We start from the raw sequence: 27,693 nt of genomic DNA, 5'->3' as shown, positions 1-27,693 counted from the left end.
TTTTTTTGGAATATTTTTTTTTTATAATTTTGTTTTCCTAAAAACATTTTCAATAAATTTTTTTGCAAGGCCACCCCTAATCAGCATTTTTAGCTTTTAACTGAAAGTAAGTATGGGAAAACTAACCGTTTTCAGCACAGATGGCAACATTTAAATGTAAATCTAACAGTTTGAGATAATGGTATTTTTATTGTCCAACAAAACAAATACGTACTGAGAGTTCTTTCAAAAATAACCATTTCTTCAATTCTACCATCACTTCAAGTTCCATCTAAAACAAGAAAAAAATATATTTAACTTCGGCTGCACCGAAACTATAAGCTCTTCACAAATACAAAAAATTCCTAGAAGCTAAATCACCACCCATTGCAGACTAAGAGCTCGAGTTGCCGAGTGACCCTTACGCTGCTTCGTTCTAGATATTATAACGGGTTAAACTCCTACTTAGCCAGAGTAGAACCTGACATATATCAAATATATACATGTCCAGCTGACCGTACTCATCTGACACCCCTCTCCATTTGGTAAGACGTTGTCGAAACAGCACGTTTCCTGGGTCTACCATTGGATGACGTCGAAACAACATATCTAAAATTTTAAAAGTTTCTGAAGATATCTTTTTCAAATAAAAAGTTATCTATACAAGCGCTTGATTCTGATAGTTCAGAGTTTAGTACCAAGTTCCACAAATTGAACAGCTTATTTCTACCCAGGAAGGCGTGTTCGGAATTTCAGATCCATCTCTCCAAAACTGAGGGACTAGTTGGCATATATATATATATCAGATAGTCACGCTATATAATAGTTTATAGGGTCTCCGACATTCCATTCTGGGTGTTACAAAAATCGTGGCAAACTTAAAATACCAGGGTATTACTCATATGAGACAGACGTACTATTGCTATTATATATTGCGTACTATTGACAGCATTTAGAGATTGAGAGACTCTGAAACGGAGCGAAAAGCTGATAGTTTTCAGCTGAAAGTAGTAACTTGGATTATGGAACTATTCGGTGGTTGATATCATTAAGAAACTTATGATCGAAAAGCTTCCCTGTAACAAGTAGACCTTTTGACTAATTGTACGACAATTCTTACAATCCCGTGTGTTAGCAAACTTTAACAGGATTTCATCCGTCGAAAGACTGTCTGGTTGGCGATCTAATCCTGTTTGGATAGGTGAATAACAAATAAAAATTGTAGAAAACTTTTCGGGTACTGGGAATTAGAGGATTCCACATACGTTTCTAAACCATATATTTGTCTTGTAGGGTTGATGAAAACGCATAACTACAACTAAAAGCACTTAATTTTTAATATTTTTATACAGTTACGAAACTTTAGTAGTTCTTGGCAAAATCAAAAATTAAAGAAAATAGCATGGTTTCTCATGAAAAAAGCGAGTGATACACAGTTTTTTTTTCCAATATTTCTAATAACTGCAACCATTACTTGTTGATACCCTAGTCGTTTTTCAAAAACGTCGTATTACTACTAACATCAAATTCCAAATTGAAAACGGTTAACTTCACAAATATTAAAAAATTTTAGGAACTAGTTTTTTTAAAACAAATTATTATTTTTTATAATTATTATGACCAACCACTTTAAAACAGATGAGGAATAAATAAAATTCTTTGGTGTAAGTGAGATCTGTGTTACAATTTTCAATAAATTTTCTCAGTGTAATTGCTAACGGTGCAAGTACACATATATACGTACATACAATACATATAAAATTGATCTGTTCTAATTCGTGTAAGCAATATGGATGGGTAATTCTGAGCGAGAGACTTTCGAAAAACCAAAAAACAAAAAGCATTTAGAATCGCTTGTATTCTCAGGAATAAAAAATTTATAAAACCTTATTAAATACTAAAATCGCTCATTCAAACAGATATTTTCAAATATTTTTTCACGAATATGAAATAATTTGAAGTAAACTAACATTATTATTATGCGAAAGTCCCACAAACAGAATGCTCCATTCAGGTAACAACCGTTATTTGCGCGTAAATATAGTGGTAATAATTTTTTTTTTAATAAAAGCGTCCAGTTCTGCAAATTAGATGGCATAATTGTTTGGCTTGTGCTTTAAAAATATAGCAATAACAATGTTAATAAAATCTAACGGTTGCGCCTGTAGTACTGACATATAAATGAATGAAGCAAAATTGGTCCTACCTTGTACAGGCTGACAGCCGGTGAACGGATCACCCGTATATCCCACTTCACATGTGCAAATCGGCATATGATTGGCCACATTGCAACGCGCGTTGAAGCCGCACGAACCCACACATGGGTCTTCACATTTCTGTCGTATACATGCCTTCGAAGGCGAACATTCCGGATTGATGGTACATTCTGGGCGACAATTTGGTGGTTTTCCCAAAAAGCTGACCGCACATGAGCAGGCGGGACTATCGCCGACAATTTTACATTCCGAGTTCGGGCCACACGGTGATGGTACGCATGGATTGGTAGGTGGCGCAACGACACGTTCTTCTTCGTAACAACGTGTAAACGGATCGCCTGTGTAGCCAGCATTACATGTGCAAATCGGATTGTGATTGATTACTTGGCATCTGGCGAATTGGCCGCATGCACCTGGACATGGATCGACACATTTCTTTTGTATGCATGCGGTTTGTAGTGAACACTCCGAGCTGACTATACATTCTGGCTTACAGGTGGGTGGTGAGCCCAACATGCCTGGCTGACAGGCGCAGACAGCACCTTGTGCGGTTGTTTGACAAATACTATTCGGACCGCAAGGATTTGGTTGACATGGATCTTTAGGTGTTGGTTCACGTATCTCTGGATGACAGTTGATGAACGGATCGCCGGTGTAGCCCTTTGCACAGCTGCATATTGGTATATGATTGCTAACGTCACATTGAGCATTCTGGCCACAAGTGCCCGGACAAGGATCTACACATTTCTTATTGAGACAAGCACGATTAGGTGAACAGTCCGTGCTGAGCGTGCATTCGGGACGACATCCTACGTACGGGTCACCTTGATAGTCTCGTATGCAAGTGCAGATACCATTGTCACATTCAGCGTTGGCGCCACATGGTTGCAAATCACACGGATCTGTTGAAACGGTGGGCGGCGTCTTGACTTCGATGATTTCTACGCATTGTGAGAATGGATCGCCGGTGTAGCCAGTGCGGCAAGTGCAGATGGCTAAATGATTCTGTAGGCGGCATTCGGAATTGATGCCACACGTGCCTTCGCATGGATTACGGCATTTCTCTGCTATGCAAGACCTGTCCGATGGGCAGTCTGTGTTAACGACACATTCGGGTCGGCAATTTGGTGGCACACCTATGTAATTTGACAGGCATGAACAAGATGGCTGATCGCCAATGGCACGACACTCGGCGTACAAACCACACGGTGATGGGAAGCATGGATTCTTTGGTGTCTTAGGCTCGTCTTTCGGTGCGGGTAGTGGTGCTTGATAGCAACGCGAGAATGGATCGCCAGTCATATCTAGTGGACAACTGCAAATCGGATTGTGATTGATGACTTCACATTTTGCATCCACGCCGCATGTGCCAGCACAAGGATTGGCGCATCTAAAGTTATGGCATGCCTTGTTTTGTGGACATTCTGTGTTGACTGTGCATTCTGGTTTACAATTTGGTGGTGCACCAATAAATGTATCCAAACAAGAGCAGACAGCGAGGCTATTTGATACGCGACATTTGCTGTTCGGTCCACAAGGTGATGGTTGACATGGATTGCCTTGTGGTGGTGGCGAAATTGGCGTAACTTGGCGTTGACAGTTCGAGAATGCATCGCCAGTGTAACCATCATTACAAACACAGTTTGGCACATGATTAACGGCATAGCATTGTGCATTGGAGCCGCATATGCCAGGACAAGGATCCTTACATTTGTTGCGTATGCAAGCCTTATCTGTTGGGCAATCGGAGCTGAGTACACATTCTGGTCGACAACCGTCATAAGGATTGCCTTGATAATCGTCAATACATTTGCATGAGGCGGCACCGTTTCGCTCAATACATTCGGCATTTGGACCGCATGGCGAGGGTTCGCATGGTTTTACTGGCTCTTCAATAGCTGGAATACATTGTACGAAAGCATTACCCGCAAAGCCGGTAGGACAGGAGCAGGAAACAGTATGACTAATAACGCGACATTCAGCATTGGTACCGCAAGAACCTGGACATGGATCACGGCATTTGTTGTTGATACATGCTTGACTGGATGGACAATCTGGGTTGATTATGCACTCAGGGCGGCAGTTTGGTGGTGAGCCAAAGAACTCTGGCAAACACTGGCATGAAGGGCCGCTAGCGCTAGCCTTGCAAATGGAATTGGGACCGCATGGCGATGGTATGCAAGGATCACGTGGTGTACCTGGATCCCGTTCCCTCGGTGGTTCAGGCGGTGGTAAATCTAGACAGCGTTTGAATGGATCGCCAGTTTTACCGGGCGGGCAACCACAAATTGGGCTATGATTGATGACTTCACAACGTGCTTCAATGCCACACGAGCCCGCACATGGATCGGTACACTTTCTGTTAACACACGCTTGCAGTGCTGAACACTCACTAGACACTACACATTCAGGGCGACATTGTGGTGGGCTGCCGATGTATCCATCTAAACAAGAGCACACAGCATGACCGTTGATATCGCGACACTGACTGTTGGCGCCGCATGGTGATGGTGAACAAACTTGTTCTGGCCGTTCAATTACAACTTTAGGTTTGCAGCTACTAAATGGATCACCCTCGTAGTCAGAAACACATGAACAAATTGGTATATGGTTGAGTACTTCACAAACGGCATTAAGGCCACATGTACCAGGACATGGATCCACACATTTGTTACGCATACAAGCCTTATCGCGCGCACAATCAGCTGAAAGTGTACATTCCGGACGGCAGCCATCATAGGGATTGCCTTGATAATTGTCTTGACAGCGGCATTCGCCATTGAAGCAATCTGCATTTGATCCGCACGGATTTGGATCGCAAGGATCGTTTGGTGTTTTTGGTGTTTCCGTTACTGGTGGTACGGGACTGCAACGTATAAATGGATCGCCGGTGTAACCGTCAATGCAATTGCAAATTGGTACATGATTGAGCACATGACATTTGGCTTCAAAGCCACAAGAGCCTGGACATGGATCTCTGCACTTCTGATTGATGCAAGCTTCAGTTGGACCGCATTCAGAGTTGAGTACACACTCGGGACGGCAGTTCGGTGGTGCGCCGATGAAATCTTGTAGACAAGAGCAAGCTGGACTACCACCGACAATTTGACATTTTGAATTTGGACCGCAAGGCGATGGTACACAGGATGGTGGACGTTCTGTTGGTTCAATATCGTGAATAATTGCTGTAAAAGAGAAGAGAAAGAAAGAGAAGTTAATGAAAATATAAATTGGTAATGTAATTGTGGCATGCTTCAGTTGTAGATACTCACGTATTTTCGAACATTGTACAAATGGATCACCGGTCATGCCACGTGGGCAAGTACAGATAGGGCTATGATTCTTCGTTGTGCAAATAGCCCGTATGCCGCAAGTATGTAAGCATGGATCAACACATTTATTGTTAACACATGCGCGTTCTGGCGCACACTCCGAACTGACCACACATTCAGGGCGGCAATTGGGTGGTTGATTGATGAAACCAGATTTACATGAGCAGACAGCTTGATCGTTTATACTACGGCAGATGCTATTTGGTCCACAAGGTGATGGCACGCATGGATTGATTGGTGGTGGCGGTGTAACTGGTATCTGTTTGCATTGGAAGAATGGATCTCCACTGTAACCAGGTGGGCAGTTGCATGTCGGCACATGATTTTCTACTGAGCAAATGGCAAATTCACCACAGATGTTGTCGCATGGGTCAACACATTTGAAGCGCACACATGCCTGGGCTGTTGAACAATCATCATTCACTTCACATTCACGTCGACAACCGCGGTCTACATCGTAAGGATTACCCTCGAAACCCTCATGACAGTAACAAGCACCAGCGCCATTCCGCTCTCTGCACTCGGCATGCGGTCCGCAAGGTGAAGGCTCGCAAGGCGATGTGGGAGGTTGTTTTGGTAGAACTGGTTGAATGAGATCACAACCCAATATCGGATCGCCTTCATAACCATCGGTACATGAGCAGATGGCATTATGTTGTACCACTTTGCAGAAAGCATTGTTGCCGCAAGAGCCGGGACAAGGATCGACGCAACGTTCATTTTGGCATGACAGATTATTTGGACATTCATCATTGTTCGTGCATTCCGGACGGCAGTTTGGCGGACGACCCACATAGTTAGTTTGACATGAGCAGGCCGCTTGTCCGCCAATTTCACGACACAAAGAGTTGGGGCCACATGGTGAGGGTACGCATGGATTTTGTGGATCACGTACTATTTCTTTCTCTTCAATGCATGATGTGAACGGATCGCCAGTTAAACCAGGCGCACACGTACAAATAGGATTATGGTTAACCACTTGACAGCGTGCATTGTTGCCGCATGCACCACGACATGGGTCCCCACACTTCTGATTCAAACAAGCCCTATTTTGCGGACACTCCGAACTAACAACACATTCCGGCTTACAAGATGGTGGTGCGCCTGTAAAACCATCGACGCAAGAGCACACAGCATGCCCATTAGATTCACGGCATTCACTATAGGGACCACAAGGCGACGGTTGACATGGATTTAGCGGTGTCAGCGTTGTTACTTCGATTACTGCGCACGAACGATGTGGATCACCGGTGTAACCATCAAAGCACATACAGTTCGGCGCATGATTCAAGACACGACATTCGGCATTAATGCCACATACACCGGGACATGGATCTTGGCATTTATTATTGATGCAAGCACGTGAACGATCGCAGTCCGAATTTTGTACACATTCTGGACGGCAGCCGCTATACGGATCACCAAAGTATTCAGACAAGCACGAGCAAGAACCAGCACCATTACGCTCACGACAAACCGCGTTTGCGCCGCAGGGACTGGGATTACATGGATTGCGTGGTGCCTCCGTTGGGGTCACTGTAAACAGGAAAAAAACAGAGACAATGTGTAAAGTACAATGGGAGCGATGTGAGCTGATAGTAGGACATGTGAGGCACTTGTTTCTTAGATTTGATTTAGTTTAAAGAACTCTTATACCATTTTTAAACTTTGAAGTGCTCAAATGTCCTTCAAAAGATATTGAATATTGTTTGTAGATATATACTTTTTACAATGGCACAACCAGAGAAAGGATCTCCAGTATAGCCGATTTCACATTGGCACGTCGGATTGTGTTTAATAACTGTACATTGTGTATGTACACCGCAAGCGCCGATGCAAGGATTCGTACATTTCTGATTGGTACAAGCTAAATCAGCTGGACAGTCTGAACTACTTAGACACTCGGGACGGCAATTAGGTGGTCGCCCCAAGTAGTTAGGCAAACAGGAGCATGCAGGTGAATCGCCAACTTCGACACATTTCGAGTTGGGTCCACATGGTGAAGGAACACATGGATTACCAGGCTTAGGTACTGGCACGTCCACTACATATACACAGGCAACAGGAAGATAGTACATACAGGTAGATGGACAGTCAGGCAGCAGGCAGGCAGGCAGTGTTGGATAGGTTTTGTATACCGTAGTAGTGTTTTCATAGTTTGTTGATAGTAAGTTTTAGATCACATAGTAGTAGGTCTGTCTCTTATACACATCTAGATGTGTATAAGAGACAGGTCAGGCAGCAGGCAGGCAGGCAGTGTTGGATAGGTTTTGTATACCGTAGTAGTGTTTTCATAGTTTGTTGATAGTAAGTTTTAGATCACATAGTAGTAGGTAGAGTAGATAGGGTTTTACACAGTCACAAAATACATATTTATAAGGAACACATAAAAGTAGAAAAATGTAATAAAAAAGAGAGAAATACAGTTAAATATATATATATATATACATGCAAGAATATGAAAAAGGGCTGACCGCGGCTAACTTTGCATCAGAAGAGTCATTCATAACAAGTCTCAGAGGCAGATAGCTTAAAGCTCAACGCTTCTCATTCCCACTTCTAACGCCAAGCTACCGCAGGTCGGCTACTCAAAAACTACACATGCTTACGTTTAATTTTAATACATCTACTGAAGGGATCGCCGGTATAACCGGGTGGGCAAGAACACGCCGCATAATGATTAATGACTTGACAGCGTGCATCACTGCCACAAGTACCAGGGCAAGGATCAACACATTTCTGATTTTGGCATGCAAGATTTTGTGCGCAGTCTGAGGAAACAATACATTCAGGTTTGCAATTCGGCGGTGAACCAATGAAATTTGTCTGGCAGGAGCAAACAGCATGGCCATTCACCTCGCGGCATTGACTGTAGGGACCACATGGTGACGGTACGCAAGGATTAGTGTCTTTCGGGGCTGTACGGGTAATAAAGATAATGGGTTGTGTGAGTAAGTAGACGATTTATTGGGAGAATTAGTAAGATTATTGCAGTTCATACTTGGTGCTGGCGGTAGTTGTGGTATTTCACGGCACGCGCTTAGTGGGTTACCCGTGTAACCCTGCAGGCAATGACATGTTGGGGCATGATTATTCACTCGACATTCTGCATTCAAACCACAAACACCTGGACAGGGATCTGTGCATTTGTTGTTTACACACGATTTGTCGCGCGGGCAATCGGAGTTGGCAATACATTCAGGACGGCAACCACTATACGGATCTCCAAAGTACTCAGGCAGGCAAACGCATGAACCAGCGCCGTTGCGCTCTCTACATTCGGCATTAGGGCCGCAAGGCGAGGGAATACAGGGTGTAAGACGTTCCTCGGGTATAGCGGTGGCTAAAGAAGTTAAAAAGCGAACGAGGGTTAATGGGTGTTCTTTTCGAAAGAATGGATTATAATTTCTTACGCGTTGGATTGCAGCCAGCGAAAGGATCGCCGGTAAAGCCAGTCTCACAACTGCAGACTGGTGAATGATTTACGACATTACAGAAGGCGTTGAAACCACAAGAACCAAGACATGGATCTTTACAACGCTCATTTATGCAAGCCAAATTGGCTGGACATTCCGAGTTGAGCGTACATTCGGGACGGCAATTTGGTGCACGTCCTACAAAGTTCGGTAAGCATGAACAGACTGGCGTTTCGCCAACAGCGCGACATTGTGAGTTCGGTCCACATGGACTTGGAACACAAGGGTTGGTTGGTATCGTAGGCAAACGTGGTTCCTCTTCTAAATAATATATAACGTAAATAAATGTGACCTAACTCGTATTTGATTAGGCAATGGTCTTACGTTCTTTGATCAAGCAACGTATGAAAGGATCTCCTGAGTAGCCAGGTGGACATGTACAAATCGGATTGTGGTTTGTGACTTTACAGCGTGCTTCATTGCCGCAAGTGCCCGGACATGGGTCTACACAGCGCAAATTCACACAAGCCTTGTCCTGCGCACACTCGGAACTAACCGAGCATTCGGGGCGACAAGACGGCGGTGCACCAATGTAATTGGTAATGCACGAGCAGACTGCATGACCGTTCACTTCACGACATTGGCTGTAAGGGCCACATGGCGAAGGACGACAAGGCTGCACGGGTTCGATGTCTGTGAAAAATTAACCCAGGTTACTAGATAGTTCATTTCTTTATATAATGTTAATAAGAACACTGTACGTTTTGATTGTTCGCGGCAATATTCCGAAGGGTTACCCGTATAACCCGATGGACAACTGCAGCTGGGCGCGTGATTAATTACGTGACATTCGGCACCAACGCCGCATACTCCTGGACATGGATCGCGACATCTGTTGTTCATACAAGCGAGATTCTTCGGGCAGTCGGTGTTCAATACACATTCAGGGCGGCATTCCGTGTATGGATCTCCAGAGTACTCAGGCAAGCAGGTACAAGCGCCAACGCCGTTTCGTTCCTTGCACACAGCATTAGCACCGCAAGGGCTGGGATTGCAAGGCATTGGAATTTCTGGCGGTATATTAACTAATGTGCGGGGAGGAAATAAAGTGTTTATGTAAGCGTCGCTTTGTGTCAAAGCCTAACTGATAATACTAATGAAAGTGAAGCATGTCTGTGTGAAAGCTTACTTTGAGGACTACATCCTGAGAAAGGATCACCCGTATAACCATCCAAGCAGCGGCAAATTGGTCTATGATTATTTACAATACATGTCGTATATGAGCCACATGAACCCTGGCAAGGATCTTGACAGCGTTGATTGATACAAGCCATATTACCGCGACACTCCGAATTCGACGTGCATTCGGGTCGGCAATTCGGCGCTCTGCCAATGTAATTGGGCAGACACGAGCACACAGCTTGACCGTTTGCATTCGACACTTGACACTGGGAATTCGGACCGCACGGCGATGGTACGCATGGATTTATGGGATCTCTTATAATAGGACGTTCTACATACATATATCGTATATACACAAATACAGCGTAAAGTATTCAACATGCAACCAGAAGAATATCCACAAAAATGAAGATACATAAGCAAAAGAGAAAGAAAAGTTCGAATAAGTAACAATGAAATGAGATGGATGGATGGACGGCAACTAGCAGGAGAGCGCACGACGCGCTGTGAAGCTCTCTACATAAAATGTCATGCAATAAATAAATTTAAACAACTTCGCAACGCATTGTACGCCCCCTTGCTTTGAGTGAAAAAGCGCAATGTTCTTACTCTCTTCGTAGATGCAGCGTACGAAAGGATCACCGGTGTAACCAGGTGTACACGAGCAAATCGGATTGTGATTGACGACGCGACAAAGTGCATTATTTCCACAAGTACCGGGGCAAGGATCTTTACAACGTTCATTGATACACGACTTGTCTTGTGCGCAATCAGAGCTGCTCATACATTCCGGACGACAGTTGGGTGGTGCACCCAAATAGTTCGGTAAACATGAGCACACTGCGTGGCCATTGACAGGTCGACAATTGCTATACAGCCCACAAGGCGATGGCTGACAAGGGTTGACATGTACCGGAGGTTCATCTATGGTTGTGATAAGAGTTGTGGATTTGTCAGTATAGGTTTTACTAAACATAGTGGGTTAGTAAGGGTCTTACATTGCGGTGGTGGCTCTGGTATGGGTGAGCAACCGCTGATGGGATTTCCAGTGTAGCCGTTAAAGCATTCGCAGTTCGGTGCATGATTAAGGACAACGCATTCGGCATTACGCCCACACACACCCGGACAGGGATCGATACATTTATTGTTGATGCAGGCGCGTGTCTTCGGACAATCCGAATTAATGACACACTCCGGTCGACATTCAACATATGGATCGCCAAAATATTCGGGTATGCATTTGCATGAAGCCGCGCGCTGGCGCTCCTCACAAATGGCATTCAAGCCACATGGGCTGGGTCGACACGGTTGAACTGGTTCATCGGGTACTGTAAATGTTGTGAATTATTTGGTTTAGTAAGATTTTGCTCAGCTAAATGGGGGGTAAAATTGATTGGGACATACTTGGTATGACTTTGTAGCAGCCAGAGAACGGATCGCCGGTATAATCCGGTTCACACATACAAATCGGCGCATGCGCACTGACTTGACAGCGTGCATTGTTGCCACACGAACCCACACAGGGATCGGCACAACGTGTATTCATACAAGCCAAATGAGCAGGACACTCCGAATTGATTGTACATTCCGGACGACAGTTCGGCGGACGACCAATGTAATTGGCCACACACGTGCAAACAGCGCCGGAGCTGGAGGCGCGACATTGTGAATTCGGGCCGCAAGGGCTGGGGACGCAAGGATTTTGTGGTGGTAAACGTGGCGTATCTAATGGTTCTAAAAACAAGTAAAAGCTCGTTAGTGACTCCGGATCTATAGAGACTTCGCACGCGATTAACATACTTCTTTCAGGTAGACATTGCTGGAATGGATCACCAGTATAACCATCAATACAGCTACAAATCGGCGAGTGGTTGGTAACGCGGCAACGTGCATTCTGACCACATGTGCCGGGACATGGATCTTGACAACGCATATTAATGCAAGCACGGTTCGAAGCGCAATCAGAACTGAGCATGCACTCCGGTTTACAATTCGGTGGATGACCCATATAATTAGGTAGACAAGAGCAAACTGCGCGATTACTTGCCACGCGGCAAGTACTGTACACACCACATGGTGAGGGACGGCAAGGATCACGTGGTATAGGCAAATACATATCTAAATAATATAACGCAAGTAAGAGAGAGGGAGAAAAGGAAGCTTTTTTTAGATCTTATCACATTTTGTATTTGTCTTGATTGTGTCATACTTGAGGGTTTCTCCTGACAGCTACGCATCGGGTTGCCCGTAAAACCGGTTATGCAGGTGCAAACCGGTATGTGATGCGAAACGCGACATTCCGCATTGAAACCACATAGACCTATACATGGATCGACGCATTTCATATTTACACAAGATTTCGTGGATACACAATCGCTGTTCTGTACGCATTCGGGTCTACAATTTATATACGGATCACCGAAGTAATCTTGAATGCAGGTGCATGAACCAGCACCATTGCGATTTCGGCATATGGCATTTGAGCCGCACGGCGATGGATTGCATGGATCGGCGGGTATGTCAGGCACTACGACTATAAACCGGATAGAGAAAATACAGATGGCGAGGATAGTGATGAGTGTTTTTGATATAGTGATTGAGGTTTTGTTCAAAATATACTATATATACATATTGCAATGCGTATGTACCTTAAAGAATAATGAAAATATACAAAGTTTAAATGCATACAAAAGTAAGCAGATTTTGGAGTCAGCAATCGAAAAGAAAAGTTCTAAAGCTATTTTTTAAATTCTGATAGCTTTAGCACAAATTGAAATGAACTGAATTGAAATCGGAATATATGAAATGAAGTGGAATTAAGATAAAACTATATAATCCAGGAAATAATTGGAAAGGAATAATAATGAAATGGAGCTTGAGTCAACTGAATAATGCAAATGAAAGTACTGGAACGAAGGTATGTGAAATGAGAAAGGAAATCAAGTAGAATGAGGGATGGCGGGAATGAAAAATGATTAATTTTCTTTTTTGATTCATAAGTAAAAACCATATGGAAACTATGGTACCGAAATGAAAGATTTGTAGTTCTAAAATTTTCTCTTTTCGATTTCTGACTCAAAACCAACATGATAAGCTTATATCTAAAGTTCATCTGGAATGTCAAAGTACTACTTAAACATGCAGGAAATTGAAATATACAAATTACGGTATAAATAAAGAATAGCAATAATAATCAGGCACATGAGAAATTACATATTCGGAAAGAACCATTAACCTTTACAAATGCAAACTGAAATAAATATTTAATATTAAGATTGAAGAAGTCATTGGTATCAGTGAACACCAAGCTTTGGAATTTGTACTGTTCTCAGAAAGCAGGAGGAATAAGAAAATTTGAAACAGGTACTCACTTTGCGGTGTATTGCAACCAGCATACGGGTCACCTTCGTAACCCTCGAGACACGAACATACAGGTTTGTGATTTTGTGTTGTGCAAAGAGCATTAAAACCGCAAGCGCCAGCACAAGGATCCTCACAACGTTGACGTATGCAAGCGCGATTCGATGGACAATCTTGATGAATAACACATTCCGGACGACAATTGGGCGGTGCACCAAACATACCCGGCGAGCAACTGCAAGCAGCACGATTATCGACTTCGCGGCACTCGGCATTCGGACCGCAAGGGCTGGGTAAACATGGATTAACCTTTGGTGGAGGTTCGCGTGCTGCGGATAACGTTGTGTTTAATCAATAAAGGTGTACTAAAGTATAAAAGAAAATATGTTAAAACTTACGTTTCGGTGTACATTGTTCGAATGGATCACCCATATAGTCGACTGAACATGAGCATATTGGATTGTGATTGACCACCTGGCATTTGGCATTGAAGCCACATGTGCCGATACAAGGATCTACGCACTTTTGATTGATACATGCCAAATTTTGTGAACACTCTGAACTGACAACACATTCCGGACGACAGTTGGGTGGTGCACCGAAGTAGCCTACTTGGCAAGAACAGGCTGGACGACCATCAACCACGCGACAAATACTATTTGCACCGCAAGGCGTCGGTTCGCAGGGGCTGAGTGGTCCGATGGCTGTATTGAATACAATTAAATAAAATATTGTATTAGAAATGTTGTAACCAAGCAACTTTTCGAAAAAAAACTAGTAGTATGTATACTTACGGTAATCTTCACGTTTACAGCCGGTAAACGGATCACCTTCGTAGCCACGTGCACAACTACATGTTGGTATATGATTGACCACAGCACACTCGGCATTCGAGCCACAGGTGCCAACGCAGGGATCACGACAATGCTGCTTGATGCAGGCCAAAGACGATGGACACTCGGCATTATAAACACATTCCGGACGACAACCGGTGGTGTAGGGATCACCAATATATGGTTCAATACAGCTGCAGCGAGCTTCGCCGTTACGTTCACTACACAACGCATTCTCACCACAGGGGCTTGGATAGCAGGGATCGATGCGGTCTTTTGGTTCTGTAAAATAAAAAACGTGTTAATGAAAAGCCCTTCAACGTTTTCAGGATGTTACTTACTTTCATCGATTTTGGAACAACCGACGAAGGCGTCTCCTTCATAACCCTGTTCACAACTGCAGTGTGCCGCATGTGCTATCACCGTGCAACGCGCATTGTGTCCACATGTATTCGCACATGGGTTTTGACATTTCTCCTGTATACACGCCTTGTCGGCTGGACATTCAGTATTTAGCGTACATTCTGGACGACAATATGGTGGACTGCCAATATAATTTGCAACACATGAACAAACTGGACGTCCTTGTTTAATTTGGCAGATGGAATTGGGTCCACATGGCGACGGTACACATGGGTTTTCGGGTTTGCGTTCAGTGTCCGTACGTTCCTCTGGTATGCGACTACATGACACAAATGGATCGCCTTCAAAACCAGGCTCGCAGGAGCAAATTGGGTTGTGGTTTAAGACTTCGCAACGTGCTTCTACACCGCATGTACCAGGACAAGGATCGGCGCAACGTTGATTAATACAAGCTTTGTTCAGCGGACACTCAGAGCTTACAACACACTCTGGTTGACAAACTGGCGGTGAACCTTTGAAGTTCGGCAGACATGAGCAGGCCGCATAACCATCGGGTGAGGTCAAGCAACGAGAATTGGGACCACATGGTGATGGTTCACACGGATTACGTGGTCTGTCTGCTGGTCTTTCTGGTGGTAAGTAGTAAGGATTGCATTGTACAGCAGCGTCACCAGTGTAACCTTCGACACACAGACACACAGGAGCGTGATTTACAATGCGACACATAGCGTTAATGCCACATACGCCTACACATGAATCTACACATTTCGAGTTGACGCAGGATTTATCAGCAGGACAATCGGAGTTAAGCACACATTCTGGACGACAACCAATGAAAGGATCGCCAAAGTAGCCCGTACGACAGACACAAGTTAGTGCACCACTGCGCTTCTTACATTCAGCATTAGCGCCACATTGCAGTTTTTCACAGCTCGGCGATGGCGCTGGTACGAACGGTGATGGTGGTGAACAGTGTTCATATGGATTGCCATATAAGCCAGGTGGGCAACTACAAATGGGATTGTGTTCATATACATTACATACAGCGTTGTGTCCGCATGAACCTGGACATGGATCCAGGCAGCGTTGACCCAAGCAAGCGCGATCGAAGGGACAGTCTGAGTTCGAGACACATTCAGGTCGGCAGCGTGGATTTTGTTGAGCATTGGGTCCAAAGCATGGATCGCACAATGCTACACCATCACCGTAAATGGAGCAGACATCATGTGGTCCACAAGGTGATGGCGCACATGGATCTCGAGTTACATTCTTTAGCACTCCAACGGGTATACATTGACGGAAAGCATCGCCAGTGAAGCCATCGAGGCAGGCACAGAGCGGTGTGTGTTGTTGTACTCTGCAAATTGCATTGATGCCACACACTGTGCCAGCACATGGGTCGATACATTTGTGGTTGATACAAGCTTGTGCTGTGCCGCAGTCTGAATTGATGTCACACTCTGGGCGACAACCACTCTGTGGATCACCCAAATAACCAGGCAAGCATGAGCACACGGCGCGATGATTTAATAACTTGCATTCACTATTTACACCACAAGGGCTAGGCAAACAGGGATTACGGCTCGGGGTCTTTGGTATATCTAGCGCGTAACAGCGTATACCCGGATTACCAGTGAGTCCAGCATTGCACGAGCAAACTGGATGATGTTCTTCCACGCGGCAATTGGCACCTTGACCGCAAGCACCTGGACAAGGATCGTAACACTTGAAGCCCATACAGGCTCGATTGTGTGGACAATCGGCATCGACTTGACATTCATAGCCATGACAGCCTTTAGTTGACGTCGGATCTCCAGATAAACCGTCAGGACAGATGCATGCACTTTGACCATCGCCAGCAACAACACATTCAGCATTTGGACCACATGGATTAGGTTCACAAGCGCTACGAGGTGGCTCGCGGCAACCCTGATAAGGATCACCAATATAACCTGAGCGACAATAACATTCCTCGCGATTGCCGGTAACATAACAGTCAGCATTACGGCCACATGGACCTGGTGTACATAACTCGTCGGAAATTGGTGGTTTTTCACAAGCCTTAAATGGATTGCCAATCTTGCCGTCTGGGCAGAAGCACACTGGTGTACGTGAGGAATCACAAACTGCACCCGGACCGCAAGGACTAGGATCACATGGATTTACGGGTTCGATGCAACCGCGTATTGTGTTAGGACTTTCGACATAACCTGGCAAGCAAGTACATTTTGAGAAACCGTTGCTGAGCACAGCGCATTGTGTATTCGGGCCACAAGGTGATGGATCACAAGGACTCTTTGGCACCTCACACGGTACCAGTGGCGGCTGACCTTCATATTCGGGTAAACAGAAGCAAGTTGGCGCGTCGTTCACCATGCGACAACCAGAATTGGGACCGCAAGGATTCGGACGACACTCGTCACCTTCCGGTACTGAAAGTAAACGTAGAAGATGTTTTATAAAAATTACTCATTACGCAAACTTTGTGCATAACGAAACTCGCGTGTACTTACTGCAATTCTTGAACGGATTACCGGTAAGTCCTTTCGGGCAGTAACAAATAGGATTGCCATTATCCAGCTCACATAGCGCGTTGACGCCACACGGATTCGGTTCACATGGATTGGTGGGTGGATTGCAAGCTACTTCCGGTCGTCCGGCATAACCTGGTGGACATTTGCAGACACCGCGATGATTGACCACGTCACACAGCGCATTGGCGCCACAGCGACAAGGCGAAGCGCATTTACCATTAATGCACGCCTGACTAGCGTCACATTCGCGATCCCCGCGACAACCCTGCAGCTGCGTGCATTCGATATACGCATTACCTACGAAGCCGGCCAGACAGCGACATTCAATGCCATGATTGACAGGTATGCACTCGGCATTCTCACCGCACGAGTCCTCGAAGCAGGGATTGATGCAACGGCGATTGAGACGATCGCAGAGTTTCGTTGGCGGACAGTCCTCATTGTACTGACAGACAGGCGTGTGGTCGAGCGCTTTAGTGCGTTGTACCGAAAGTAGTGACGTAACACGTATATTTGTGCGTAGTTGTTTTTTTTGTTTATTTGTTTGTTTACAGGGTGTGATGTATGTGTTTTGTTTGGTTTTGTTTTGATTGTTTGTGTATTTATAGGTTTCGTGGTGAATTTGTTATTTATTGTAGTTTATTAATTTATATAAATTGATTTTGTTGTTGCGGTGTTCAGGAGAGTACAAATATTTTTTTTACAGGTGATTGGTGTGAGCATATTTTACAGTGTTTTGAAAAAGAAAATTAAAGAAACAGTTGCGAAATTAGAATTTGCCACAAAAATGTTATGCATGTGGTGCGCAGTTTGCACAGAAGGATCTAACAGTATAACTTTTCTCTTTTCTTTTTTAGGATTGTCAGCAGCAGTTGGAGCCATTCAACGTCTTTTGACAGCGTTAGTTCATCTTTATGGAGCTCGAGTTCACTATCAACGCTGCCGTTGAATGACTTCACTGTTGTGCACACTACACTTACCTGGTTGACAGCCAATGAAACCGTTGCCTTGATAGCCAACCACACAGCTGCAGTCCGCCGCGTGATTCGCGTTCATGCAGACCGCATTTTGCGCGCAAGGATTATGCGCGTCGCAAGGATGCTGACAGCGTCGATTGATGCAAGCCTCCGTAATGTCACAATCGGCATCGCGCGTACACTCAGCTACACGAAAAGGTAATGGAAAGAGTAGTGCATTATTAGAAACTCGCACGAAATCGTTTAACCAAAAATTTCATTCAGTTGCTTGTAAGTATTTGTTGATTAATATTTGACTATTATTTTGATATTAATTTTGGTTTTTTTTTTTAGTTGCATGTACATATATTAAATGAATGTAGTGTTCGTTTGCTTACTTGTCCTATCCACGGGCGAGCATTTAATAGCCGGATTACCTTCATGCCCTTTAGGGCACGAACATATCGGCCGATGCATTTTCGCCACACACTTAGCGGTGGGCGCACATACATTCGCAAATTCGCAAGGATTATGACATAGACCCATGTAACATGCTTCGTTCTCAATGCAATCATTGTTCGACTGACATGGTTCCGGATTCTTTGGTGAGCCGGGTGATTCTACTCGTTAGAGGAGTTAGAGAGTATTAATGCGTGTATTGTTATGTGGTAAGTAAATTTTGTTTGATATTTAATGATGTAAAATGATATTTATTAGCACAAAAAAATCGGTTAACCAAACACACATAGATTACTGTCTACTGTCAGTACTGGGAAGTTATAGGAAATGGTTATTTACAATTGTGTTTTATTTTTTTTTTCAATAGTGGAGGTAGTTGAAGTTTGCATGCCTTAAAATATGAAATTCGGTTCTTTAAATAACAAATACAAAGTCCTCATTTCTCACAGATATATATGCAATAGTAAGATACTTCTATCTACTGCTAAAATATAAACAAAAGCTTAGTGAAAGCTTTTTGTAGAAAGCTCCCAACAAAAGTTTTGAAAAGTAAAATATAATTGTACAAATTTGTATCAGCCTACACTAAGAATTATTTTAAAATAATGCCGCGCCCATACTTAACAACTTTCAACAAGAAACACTGTCTGTTTAAGAAGTGAAGGCTCCTAAACTCACCAATAATACATGAAACTGGAGTTTTGCCAATATAATATATACAATTTACTATAATATTTCCAGTTAATAGTGAGCTTTGAGCCCTATAGAAAGATATTCCGCTAAGGAAAGCTTTAACTAACTAATTTATTTCCATAATTTTAATGTTAGGCGATCTAACCTTAAATTTAAGACCATTTTCAGGGAGTGTTGTCACATAAAGTAACTATATTTAATCATTTTTAATTAAATACTGGTGTTTGCTGGAAAGCTTCAAAATTCTTTTTTAAAAAAAATCATAACTTTAGAGTTTGTATATTTTAACTTCATTTTTACTTAATACATTATGCTTTTTCAAGTGAAAGCTCTAGTAATGGAAGCTGTTTGCATTTATGAATTACGTTTTTTTTTAATTTCAAAATTCTAAAAGTTTTTGAAAAAACTGAAAACTCAGTATCTATTGAGACTTTTGTATATAAAGATGTATGTGTGTATGTTAATATAAAAATGTTTGAGGGAGCTTTCATTATTTTTATACTTTTTCTAATATGAAACGCTGCTTTAAAAGCTCAATTGCTGAATAAAAACAGCCTAGGGAACATCCCTACATATTTTACAGCACAACTACGATAAAGGTAAAAATGCATCTCAAGCCGCCAATAAATTTTGTGCAGTTTATGGACCCGATACAGTTTCCATTTCCGCCGCACAACGATGGTTCGTTCTGGTGTAGAGGTGGTCGAAGATGCGCCACGCTCGGGAAGGCCTGTCGTCGAAAATTGCGATAAAATCGCTGAATTGGTCGAAAGAGACCGGAATAGTAGATATGAAAAAAAGTTCTTAGTTCTAACCTAGTGAAAGCTTCACGGCAAATAGGAAATAAAAGTTGAAAAATGTTTGAGGGAGCTTTCATTATTTTCATACGTCTAATATGAAAAGCTGATATAAAAGCTTAATTGCTGAATATGTATAGTCTAGGAAACATACCATATGAAACTTCTTAGAAAATTAACTGAAAATGTCCTAGTCTAAAAAAATTCTTAGTTCTAGTCTAGTGAAAGCTCCTCGGCAAAAAGGAAATCAATGTTATAAAATATTTGAGGGCGCTTTCATTATTTTTATAGTTTTTCTAATATGAAAAGCTCAATTGTTGAATAAAAATAAAAAAATTCTCAGTTCTAGTCTAGTGAAAGCTCTGCAGTAAGGAAGTAAAAGTTGTATAATGCATTTGAAAATTCTTTTTTGTACACATAAACATGCTTTTTTCGAATATTTTGAAAATATTATTCATATTTAATATTTGAGGGCGCTTTCATTATTTTTATAGTTTTTCTAATATGAAAAGCTCAATTGCTGAATACAAATAAAAAAAATTCTTAATTCTAGTCTAGTGAAAGCTCTGCGGTAAAAAGGAAGTAAAAGTTGTATAATGCATTTTAAAATTCTTTTTTGTACACATAAACATGCTTTTTTCGAATATTTTTGTGACTTTTTCTCCCAATCTAACATGCAAAGACATTTCAGAACAGTTCACAGACAGAAACCATGCAATTTCCTTACTGAAAGTTCATGAGGAAAACTACACGCTACTAAATGTATACCTTTTACACACTCCGTATCGCTTGTGTCACCATCACGACACTTGTTGCGACACATGCCCAGCACGCATAATTGACTAGAACCACAGTTAGTATGATCTGTACAAGTGTTAAACATTGTGATATCAGTAGATGTGCTTATTGGGGTTGTTGTTGCTGCTATTGTTGTAGCAGTTTCGGTTGTTATGAATTTAGTAGTGGTGCCAGGTTCGGTGCTAGTATCCGGCGATGTTGTTGTTATGCCAGCTTCCGTTTGCGTCGTAGTTGACGTTGTTGTAATCGGTTCGATTGTCTCATAAACAAACGGTGTTGTTGTACCCGCGACAGTTGGTCGCTGTGTCGTTTGTTCCGTTGCAGGTGGTGTTATCACCGGAAACATGGTTGTCACCAAATCACGTACACCCATTGTGGTGGTTTGGTCCAATTCTTTCATGGGCTCTGTAACCATTGTCACCGGGAAGGTGGTACGTTGTGTTGTCGTCAATAGTGTTGTGAAATTATAATCAAATTCATTTGACGTATCGATGCGTGTAGTTTTCATTTTCGGTGTTGTTGTACGCGTATCGAACGGACCCTTAGTGTCCTCACCGCGTCGCGAGCTGCTGCTGCTGCTCGATGTAGACGACGTGGCTGTGGAGACGGACACCTGTACCGCTGGCGTGGTTTGCTGCTCTGGCATGGTGCTCGCTGTTATATTATTCTCACCATCGCGATAACCTTTCGGTGGACCAGTTTTGCTTGCCGTCGTATTCATGTCCTCCTGCTCTTTCGTCGACTCGGTGGTGATGGACATGGGCGCTTCTGTAGTACTACTACTACTGATTGGCACTGTGGTCGTGTCTTCGAAGTAGGCGTTGGTTGTTGTGGGTGCGGTTGTGCTGTCTGTCGGCGTAGCGGTAGTGATGGAGGGGTTGGTGGTGGTGGTGGTGGTGCTCGTGGTTGTGCCGGTTTGAGTTGTGTCGTTGATGTCGGTTGTAACATCAGTGATTGGGTTAGATGTGGTGATGGTAGTTGTTATATTGGTAGTGGTGGTTGTTATTGTAACGTTAGCTATTTGTTGTTGGTAATTGTTTTTGTTACGTATTTACACAGGTAACGTAGGGATGGGTTTTATGGAAAATATATACAAAAACGTAATTACGTAAATATTTACAAATACAACAAAATCATAAAATAAAAATTAAAGGATATTATGTATCTAAATCGCATAAACTGGGTATTCTCTGTGTGCGTGTATGTGTGTGTGTTGGAAATTATTTTTGTGTTGAAATTAATTCTGTATTAAACTGTACAATGTACAACAAAAAAGGGTTTTGTAAAATTAATTATGGAAAAATATATCGAAAATATTAAGTATTAAATTATGGGGAAATATCTTCTATAAACATTTTAATAATTACATATATACACAGTTACAGCTGTACAGTTATTTTATTGCGTAAATTTGGTTAATTTTGTGTTTAGGTGTTTTTTGTTTAATTTTCGTGTTAAAACATGACAAAATTTTTGCGAAAATCAATAAAAAGTTAGGCAAATGGCACTCACCTTTGATGCAGGCGCCAGTTGTGGGATCACAGTTGGTGCCTGGTGGGCAGTGCTCGCAGCCAGGTGTGCGGCCAGTTGCTGTAAGGATTTTTATAAAAGGTTGATTTATTTATATAAGCAAATAGGTAAAAAGCTTCAACAAAGAATGCATACTTTGACGACAGTGACAGCCATCGCATTCGAAACCGGCATGACAATCGGCCTTTCTTTGACATTCGCAGACTGGAGATCAAAAAAAAAATAATAATTTTTAATATTTAACAGCAAATGTTTGTAGTTTTTCAGTTAATCAGTCTTTTACTGTGGTAAAAAAATAGTTCTAAAGTTTCCGGTTACATTTTAACCACCGGTTTAAACGAAACTGATTTTGTAGTTTTATATTTAATTAGTCTTTAACTTTGGTAAGAAAATACTTTTCAAACTTCCGGTTAAATTATAACCACCGGTTAATGAATTTAAACAGACATTAAGTTTATTTAAATGTAACTGCTGATTGCACCTCTTTTTTTTACAACCAGAAATTAAATGTGGAATTTATCTTTATTGTCATTAATTTAACGTTTTAACTGGCAGTTAGCACTTTATATTAATCTTAAATAGCTCAATGCTGAAAGCAGTTGTTTTATTTCGTTTATTTCCACAAATAATTGCATACTAATTTAAGCCATCAGATGCGTTTTTTTTTTATTATAATGTTGTTTATTTAGGGCTGTTTTTTCAAATGGTTGCTCAGTTAAGTATGGTTAGAAACAGTTTTTACCGAAAGTATGAGTCGTGTTTAAGTAACCAGAATTTGACTGACAGCAGACTGCTAACAAGGTATCGCGAAAATGGCCCTTAATGATCAATTTAAGCGTGGTTGAAAAATACATCTTTTTTTTTATCGAAAGGATGACTCTTGGTAAAGTAACCAGATCTTAGTTGGCAGCAAACTACTAACAAGACGTTGAGAAAATGGCCTTTAATGATTAATTTATAAAGTCGAATCTCATTAGAATCAAGAAAAAAATACCTCTGATTCCACATTATGTATTTATCCGGCGGTTAAATTTTAACCAGGGGTTATGTATTGCTTAACTTGAGTTTTTTTAATTTTTGTTCGATTTACAATTTGTAGGTAATGTTTTATTACTTATCCGACGGTTAAATTTTAACCAGTGGTTATGTATTCTTTAACTTCAGTTTTTTTTAAAATTATTTTTAAACTTTGATAAAATTTTAAAATCAATAGTCTGTTTTCAATTACGTAACCAAATATTTTTTATTAAAATTTTTTTATTTATCTGTCGCTTAAATTCTTTTGGTTATTATTGCATAAAACTAACTGCTGCTTAATTTTTACCACTTAAACCAATACTATACTCTTGACTGACTTTATGACTCACCTTTCGAACAAACCGGTTGATGTTCTATCACTTGGCACTCCTGATCACGTCCACATGGATTAGCAGACGAGCATGGATCTAAACACACGTCATTAATGCAGGCGCGCTGTGTTGGGCATTCATCGCTCGATGCGCAGCCGATTTCTATTGAGCAGCGCATAAATAACGAGATATAGTGCAAGAGAAAGGGACAGAGTTATAGGTAATGCGCGCAAGGCGAGAGAAAGAGAGGAAGAGAAAATATACGCAATTAGTTATACGCAGTGACAAATTTGTTTTTTTTTTTTTGAGAACTAAAATAATATAAATAAAGCAGGCAATATTTGTTAAATAATTTTATACTATTTTATTTTTTTTTTTTAATTTTAATTGTGGAAGCTAATATTATTGAACGCCGATTGATTTAATTATTTTTTGTTTTGTGTTGTTGTGTAATTTTTTTTTAATAATTTGGTCAGTCAAGTGTAGTAATTTTTCCTCATTTGTTTGGCTTGTAGAATTTAGCAATAAATAGTTTCTTTGTTAAAATAGTTAAGTTTGTTCTTTTTCTTTATAAAAAGTAAGCGTTTACATGCAGCAGAAGCCTTTTTTCATTTAGAAATAAAATTAAATGTGAAATAGCAACTCTACGCTACACTAGAGAGTAAAAATACATTTACAAAAGTGCCAGCATTAGTTTAGTTTACAGTTAGATGAAAGCGTCTACATACTTTCTTATATACAAAAAATATATACATGCATTACTAGTCATTACCATATATTACTAAGTACTACTACTACTATGGTGGGACATAAAATATTTTGTGTGTTTAGTAAACCGTTAACCAACATTAATTTTATTTATTTACACAAGTTTTTTTTTTTACATTTTATATATACATTTATTTAAAGTTTTGTACATGGTTCATATATACTATTCATATCATAAATTTTTTGCTCAATACTGTTATTTCTTTGATTTAAATTATATTTTTTTGTATTTAAATGATCCGTATCTTACGATACTTCACTTAATTGTTAGTCTTTCATTGAGTTTTTTCGCCAAATATTTACACAAAAACATAGTTGCATGCAATAAACGTACGCAGGGTTGCTTCGTAGCGAGCGTAAGCTCAAAACCGTTGTTCTGCCAATACAAACATATAGTATGACGGGCTGCTGTGGTGATATATGGCATGCGGCGGGCGATTTGATGAACGGAGATTGAAAATGACAGAGAGAGGTCGGAAAAGAGTGTGTGAGGATGAAAGAGGTGCTTTGTTGTATGTGTGAGTGTGGAAACGTGAGTGTGGCAAAATTTGTTTAATATTTTTCAACTTTAAATGTCGGAAAATGTCTATGAAAAGACAAAAGGTCTTAAAAAAAAAATACACATAAAGAGTATGCTAAACAGTCAACACTCCAAACAAAGGTAACATGCAAAACATAGAGAGATAACTGTGATATCCACGCCACGAAGACCAACGTTGCAAATATTTTTTTAAAAGTAAGGAGGAGGGTAAATGCTTAACAAGTTGATGATGAACAGACAGCGCGAAGATACTTATAAAGAAACATACGATCCAATAGAGGAACAACTGGAAGTGCTCGTGAGCATATTTTGTACGTTTTGCTTTGGTGCGATTGTACGAAAAACTCACGAGAGCGAGAGCAGGCAGAAAGTTGTGGGTGGGGTGTAAGGGAGTGTGCTTGTGTTTGGGAGAGAAACAGTAAAAGTTCAGTACACATAAAAGATAAGGGTAAGAGCATACCATAAAAGACTTGAGAATACGATAACACAGACATATGAAATCAAATAAGACACAAGATAAAGGCAGCTGAGCGGCAAAGTCATATAACATAGATTAAGATTTATATGAGACACATTTGAGAGCGAGCGAGTGAGCGAATGTGAGCAAGAAAGGGCGAGCGACAAAACACGTATACGTTTATATGATTGCTCCTTACATGCATGACACGTCTGATGATGGGTGGGTGACTCAGATACTTATGCGCTTAAATTATAATAATTGTTTTCCCAGATAATAATTGCATTTCAAAACTTTGCCGCTCGACATAGAAATCGTACGAGTAGAATAACATTTATTCAGCAGACAAATAATAGTGTGTAAGAGAGTAGAGTAATATAGAGTAGACTTAAGTGGATAGGAGCAGACGTCCTTGCGGCAGTTTCCACCAGTCGTCGCTATAACCCGTAACCCCGCATTGCAAATTCATTCCATCGGAGACAAAGTAAAAGGTCTCCGATTTCACTTTTCTAACTAATTAAAACAAGCTTTCTTTCTTTGTTTTCTTGCCTTATACGTACACAAGTACATACATACACACTTATGAAGTTACCTGCAATTATATGACAATCGGTAGTATTTACATCAGCTGCGTTATCGCAAAAGCACATGGGCACATGTTCGATCGTGCGACAGATCGCAAAATTCGGACTATACATGTAACAGAAGGTCGGCAAGAGTAGGCAAGGATTAATGCATTCCCCGCGTAAACAAAACTGTTCGTTGGTGCAGTCATTGTCAGTCGCGCATGTCGTCAAAGGTACGGTCGTAGGTGGCATTGTACTCGGCAGTTGTGGTCGTGTCGTTTGATTGACGCTATAACTCGGCTCTGTTATTGTAAAATTTGAGTCGAACGGCGTTCGTGGAGTAGTAATCGGTTTTATTTTGGTTGGGGGCATTAATAGCACCTCTGGAGTTGTCGCCTCTACGTAGATTGGTGTTACAGTGACTGTTCGTTGTGTTAACGGTGCTTCTGTACCATAGCCGGCCGGTGTTACTATCTTAATTAATTCGCTTGTTATGCCAGTTGTAGTTTGTGGCGTTGTCGATGTGATATTCACACCTGGAAGACCTGAGTATTCAGCTGTAGTCTCAAATCTAGTGGTTCCCGTCAGAGGAGTTTCAGTTACCGGATGACGCGTTGAAGTAAATCTTTCTTCACCTTCAGATATTGTTGTAAATTGAGGTATTGTGATTCTTACACCTGGGACTGTGGTATATCCTGCAGTAGTTTCTGGCGCAGGAATCTCAGTGACCGGTCGACGTGTGGAAGTAAATCTTTCTTTACCTTCAGATATTGTTGTAGATTCAGGTGTTGTGATTCCTTCACCAGGGACTGTGGTATATCCTGCAGTAGTTTCTGGCGCAGGAGTCTCAGTGACCGGTCGACGTGTTGAAGTGAATCTTTCTTCACCTTCAGATATTGTTGTAGATTCTGGTGTTGTGATTCTTACATCTGGGACTGTACTATATCCCACAGTAGTTTCTGGCGTAGGACTCTCAGTGGCCAGATGATGTGTGGAAGTAAATATTTCTTCACCTTCAGATATTGTTGTAGATTCAGGTGCTGTGATCCTTACACCTGGGACTGTGGTATATCCTGCAGTAGTTTCTGGCGCAGCAGTCTCAGTGACCGGTCGACGTGTTGAAGTGAATCCTTCTTCACCTTCAGAAATTGTTGTAGATTCTGGTGTTGTGATTCTTACATCTGGGACTGTAGTATATCCCACAGTAGTTTCTGGCGTAGGACTCTCAGTGGCCAGATGATGTGTGGAAGTAAATTTTTCTTCACCTTCAGATATTGTTGTAGATTCTGGTGATGTGATTCTTACACCTGGGACAGTGGGGTATCCCGCAGTAGTTTCTGGCGCAGGACTCTCAGTGACCGGTCGAAGTTTTGAAGTAAATCGTTCCTCACCTTCAGATCGAGTTGTAGATTCTGGTGTTGTGATTCTTACACCTGGGACAGTGGTGTATACCGCAGAAGTTTCTGGCCCAAGAGTCTCAGTGACCGGTCGACGTGTTGAGGTGAATCTTTCTTCACCTTCAGATCGAGTTGTAGATTCTGGTGTTGTGATTCTTACACCGGGT

At 41.7% G+C, this 27,693-nt stretch overlaps 1 protein-coding gene across 1 annotated transcript in view; it reads right to left on the bottom strand.

Annotated features, from left to right (window-relative positions):
* Positions 1-27,693, bottom strand: part of LOC108970050 — a gene marked incomplete in the record, with an annotated part of 187,068 nt that overhangs the window by 36,618 nt on the left and 122,757 nt on the right. The window contains 25 exon segments of the mRNA XM_018935160.1: positions 2,186-5,380; positions 5,468-7,063; positions 7,251-7,571; positions 8,137-8,445; positions 8,529-8,870; positions 8,941-9,264; positions 9,328-9,636; positions 9,705-10,028; positions 10,133-10,456; positions 10,735-11,049; positions 11,124-11,453; positions 11,530-11,859; positions 11,926-12,243; positions 12,335-12,658; positions 13,497-13,814; positions 13,884-14,189; positions 14,280-14,600; positions 14,660-17,113; positions 17,195-17,686; positions 18,196-18,378; positions 18,570-18,791; positions 20,889-21,935; positions 22,431-22,508; positions 22,584-22,652; positions 23,816-23,959. Coding sequence (XP_018790705.1) covers positions 2,186-5,380; positions 5,468-7,063; positions 7,251-7,571; positions 8,137-8,445; positions 8,529-8,870; positions 8,941-9,264; positions 9,328-9,636; positions 9,705-10,028; positions 10,133-10,456; positions 10,735-11,049; positions 11,124-11,453; positions 11,530-11,859; positions 11,926-12,243; positions 12,335-12,658; positions 13,497-13,814; positions 13,884-14,189; positions 14,280-14,600; positions 14,660-17,113; positions 17,195-17,686; positions 18,196-18,378; positions 18,570-18,791; positions 20,889-21,935; positions 22,431-22,508; positions 22,584-22,652; positions 23,816-23,959 — 14,295 coding nt within the window.

This window comes from Bactrocera latifrons, unplaced genomic scaffold (genome assembly GCF_001853355.1).
Source record: "Bactrocera latifrons isolate USDA-ARS-PBARC rearing strain unplaced genomic scaffold, ASM185335v1 scaffold_28, whole genome shotgun sequence".
In the NCBI taxonomy this organism is placed as follows: Eukaryota; Metazoa; Arthropoda; class Insecta; order Diptera; family Tephritidae; genus Bactrocera; species Bactrocera latifrons.
This window is presented reverse-complemented; position numbering and strand designations above follow the sequence as displayed.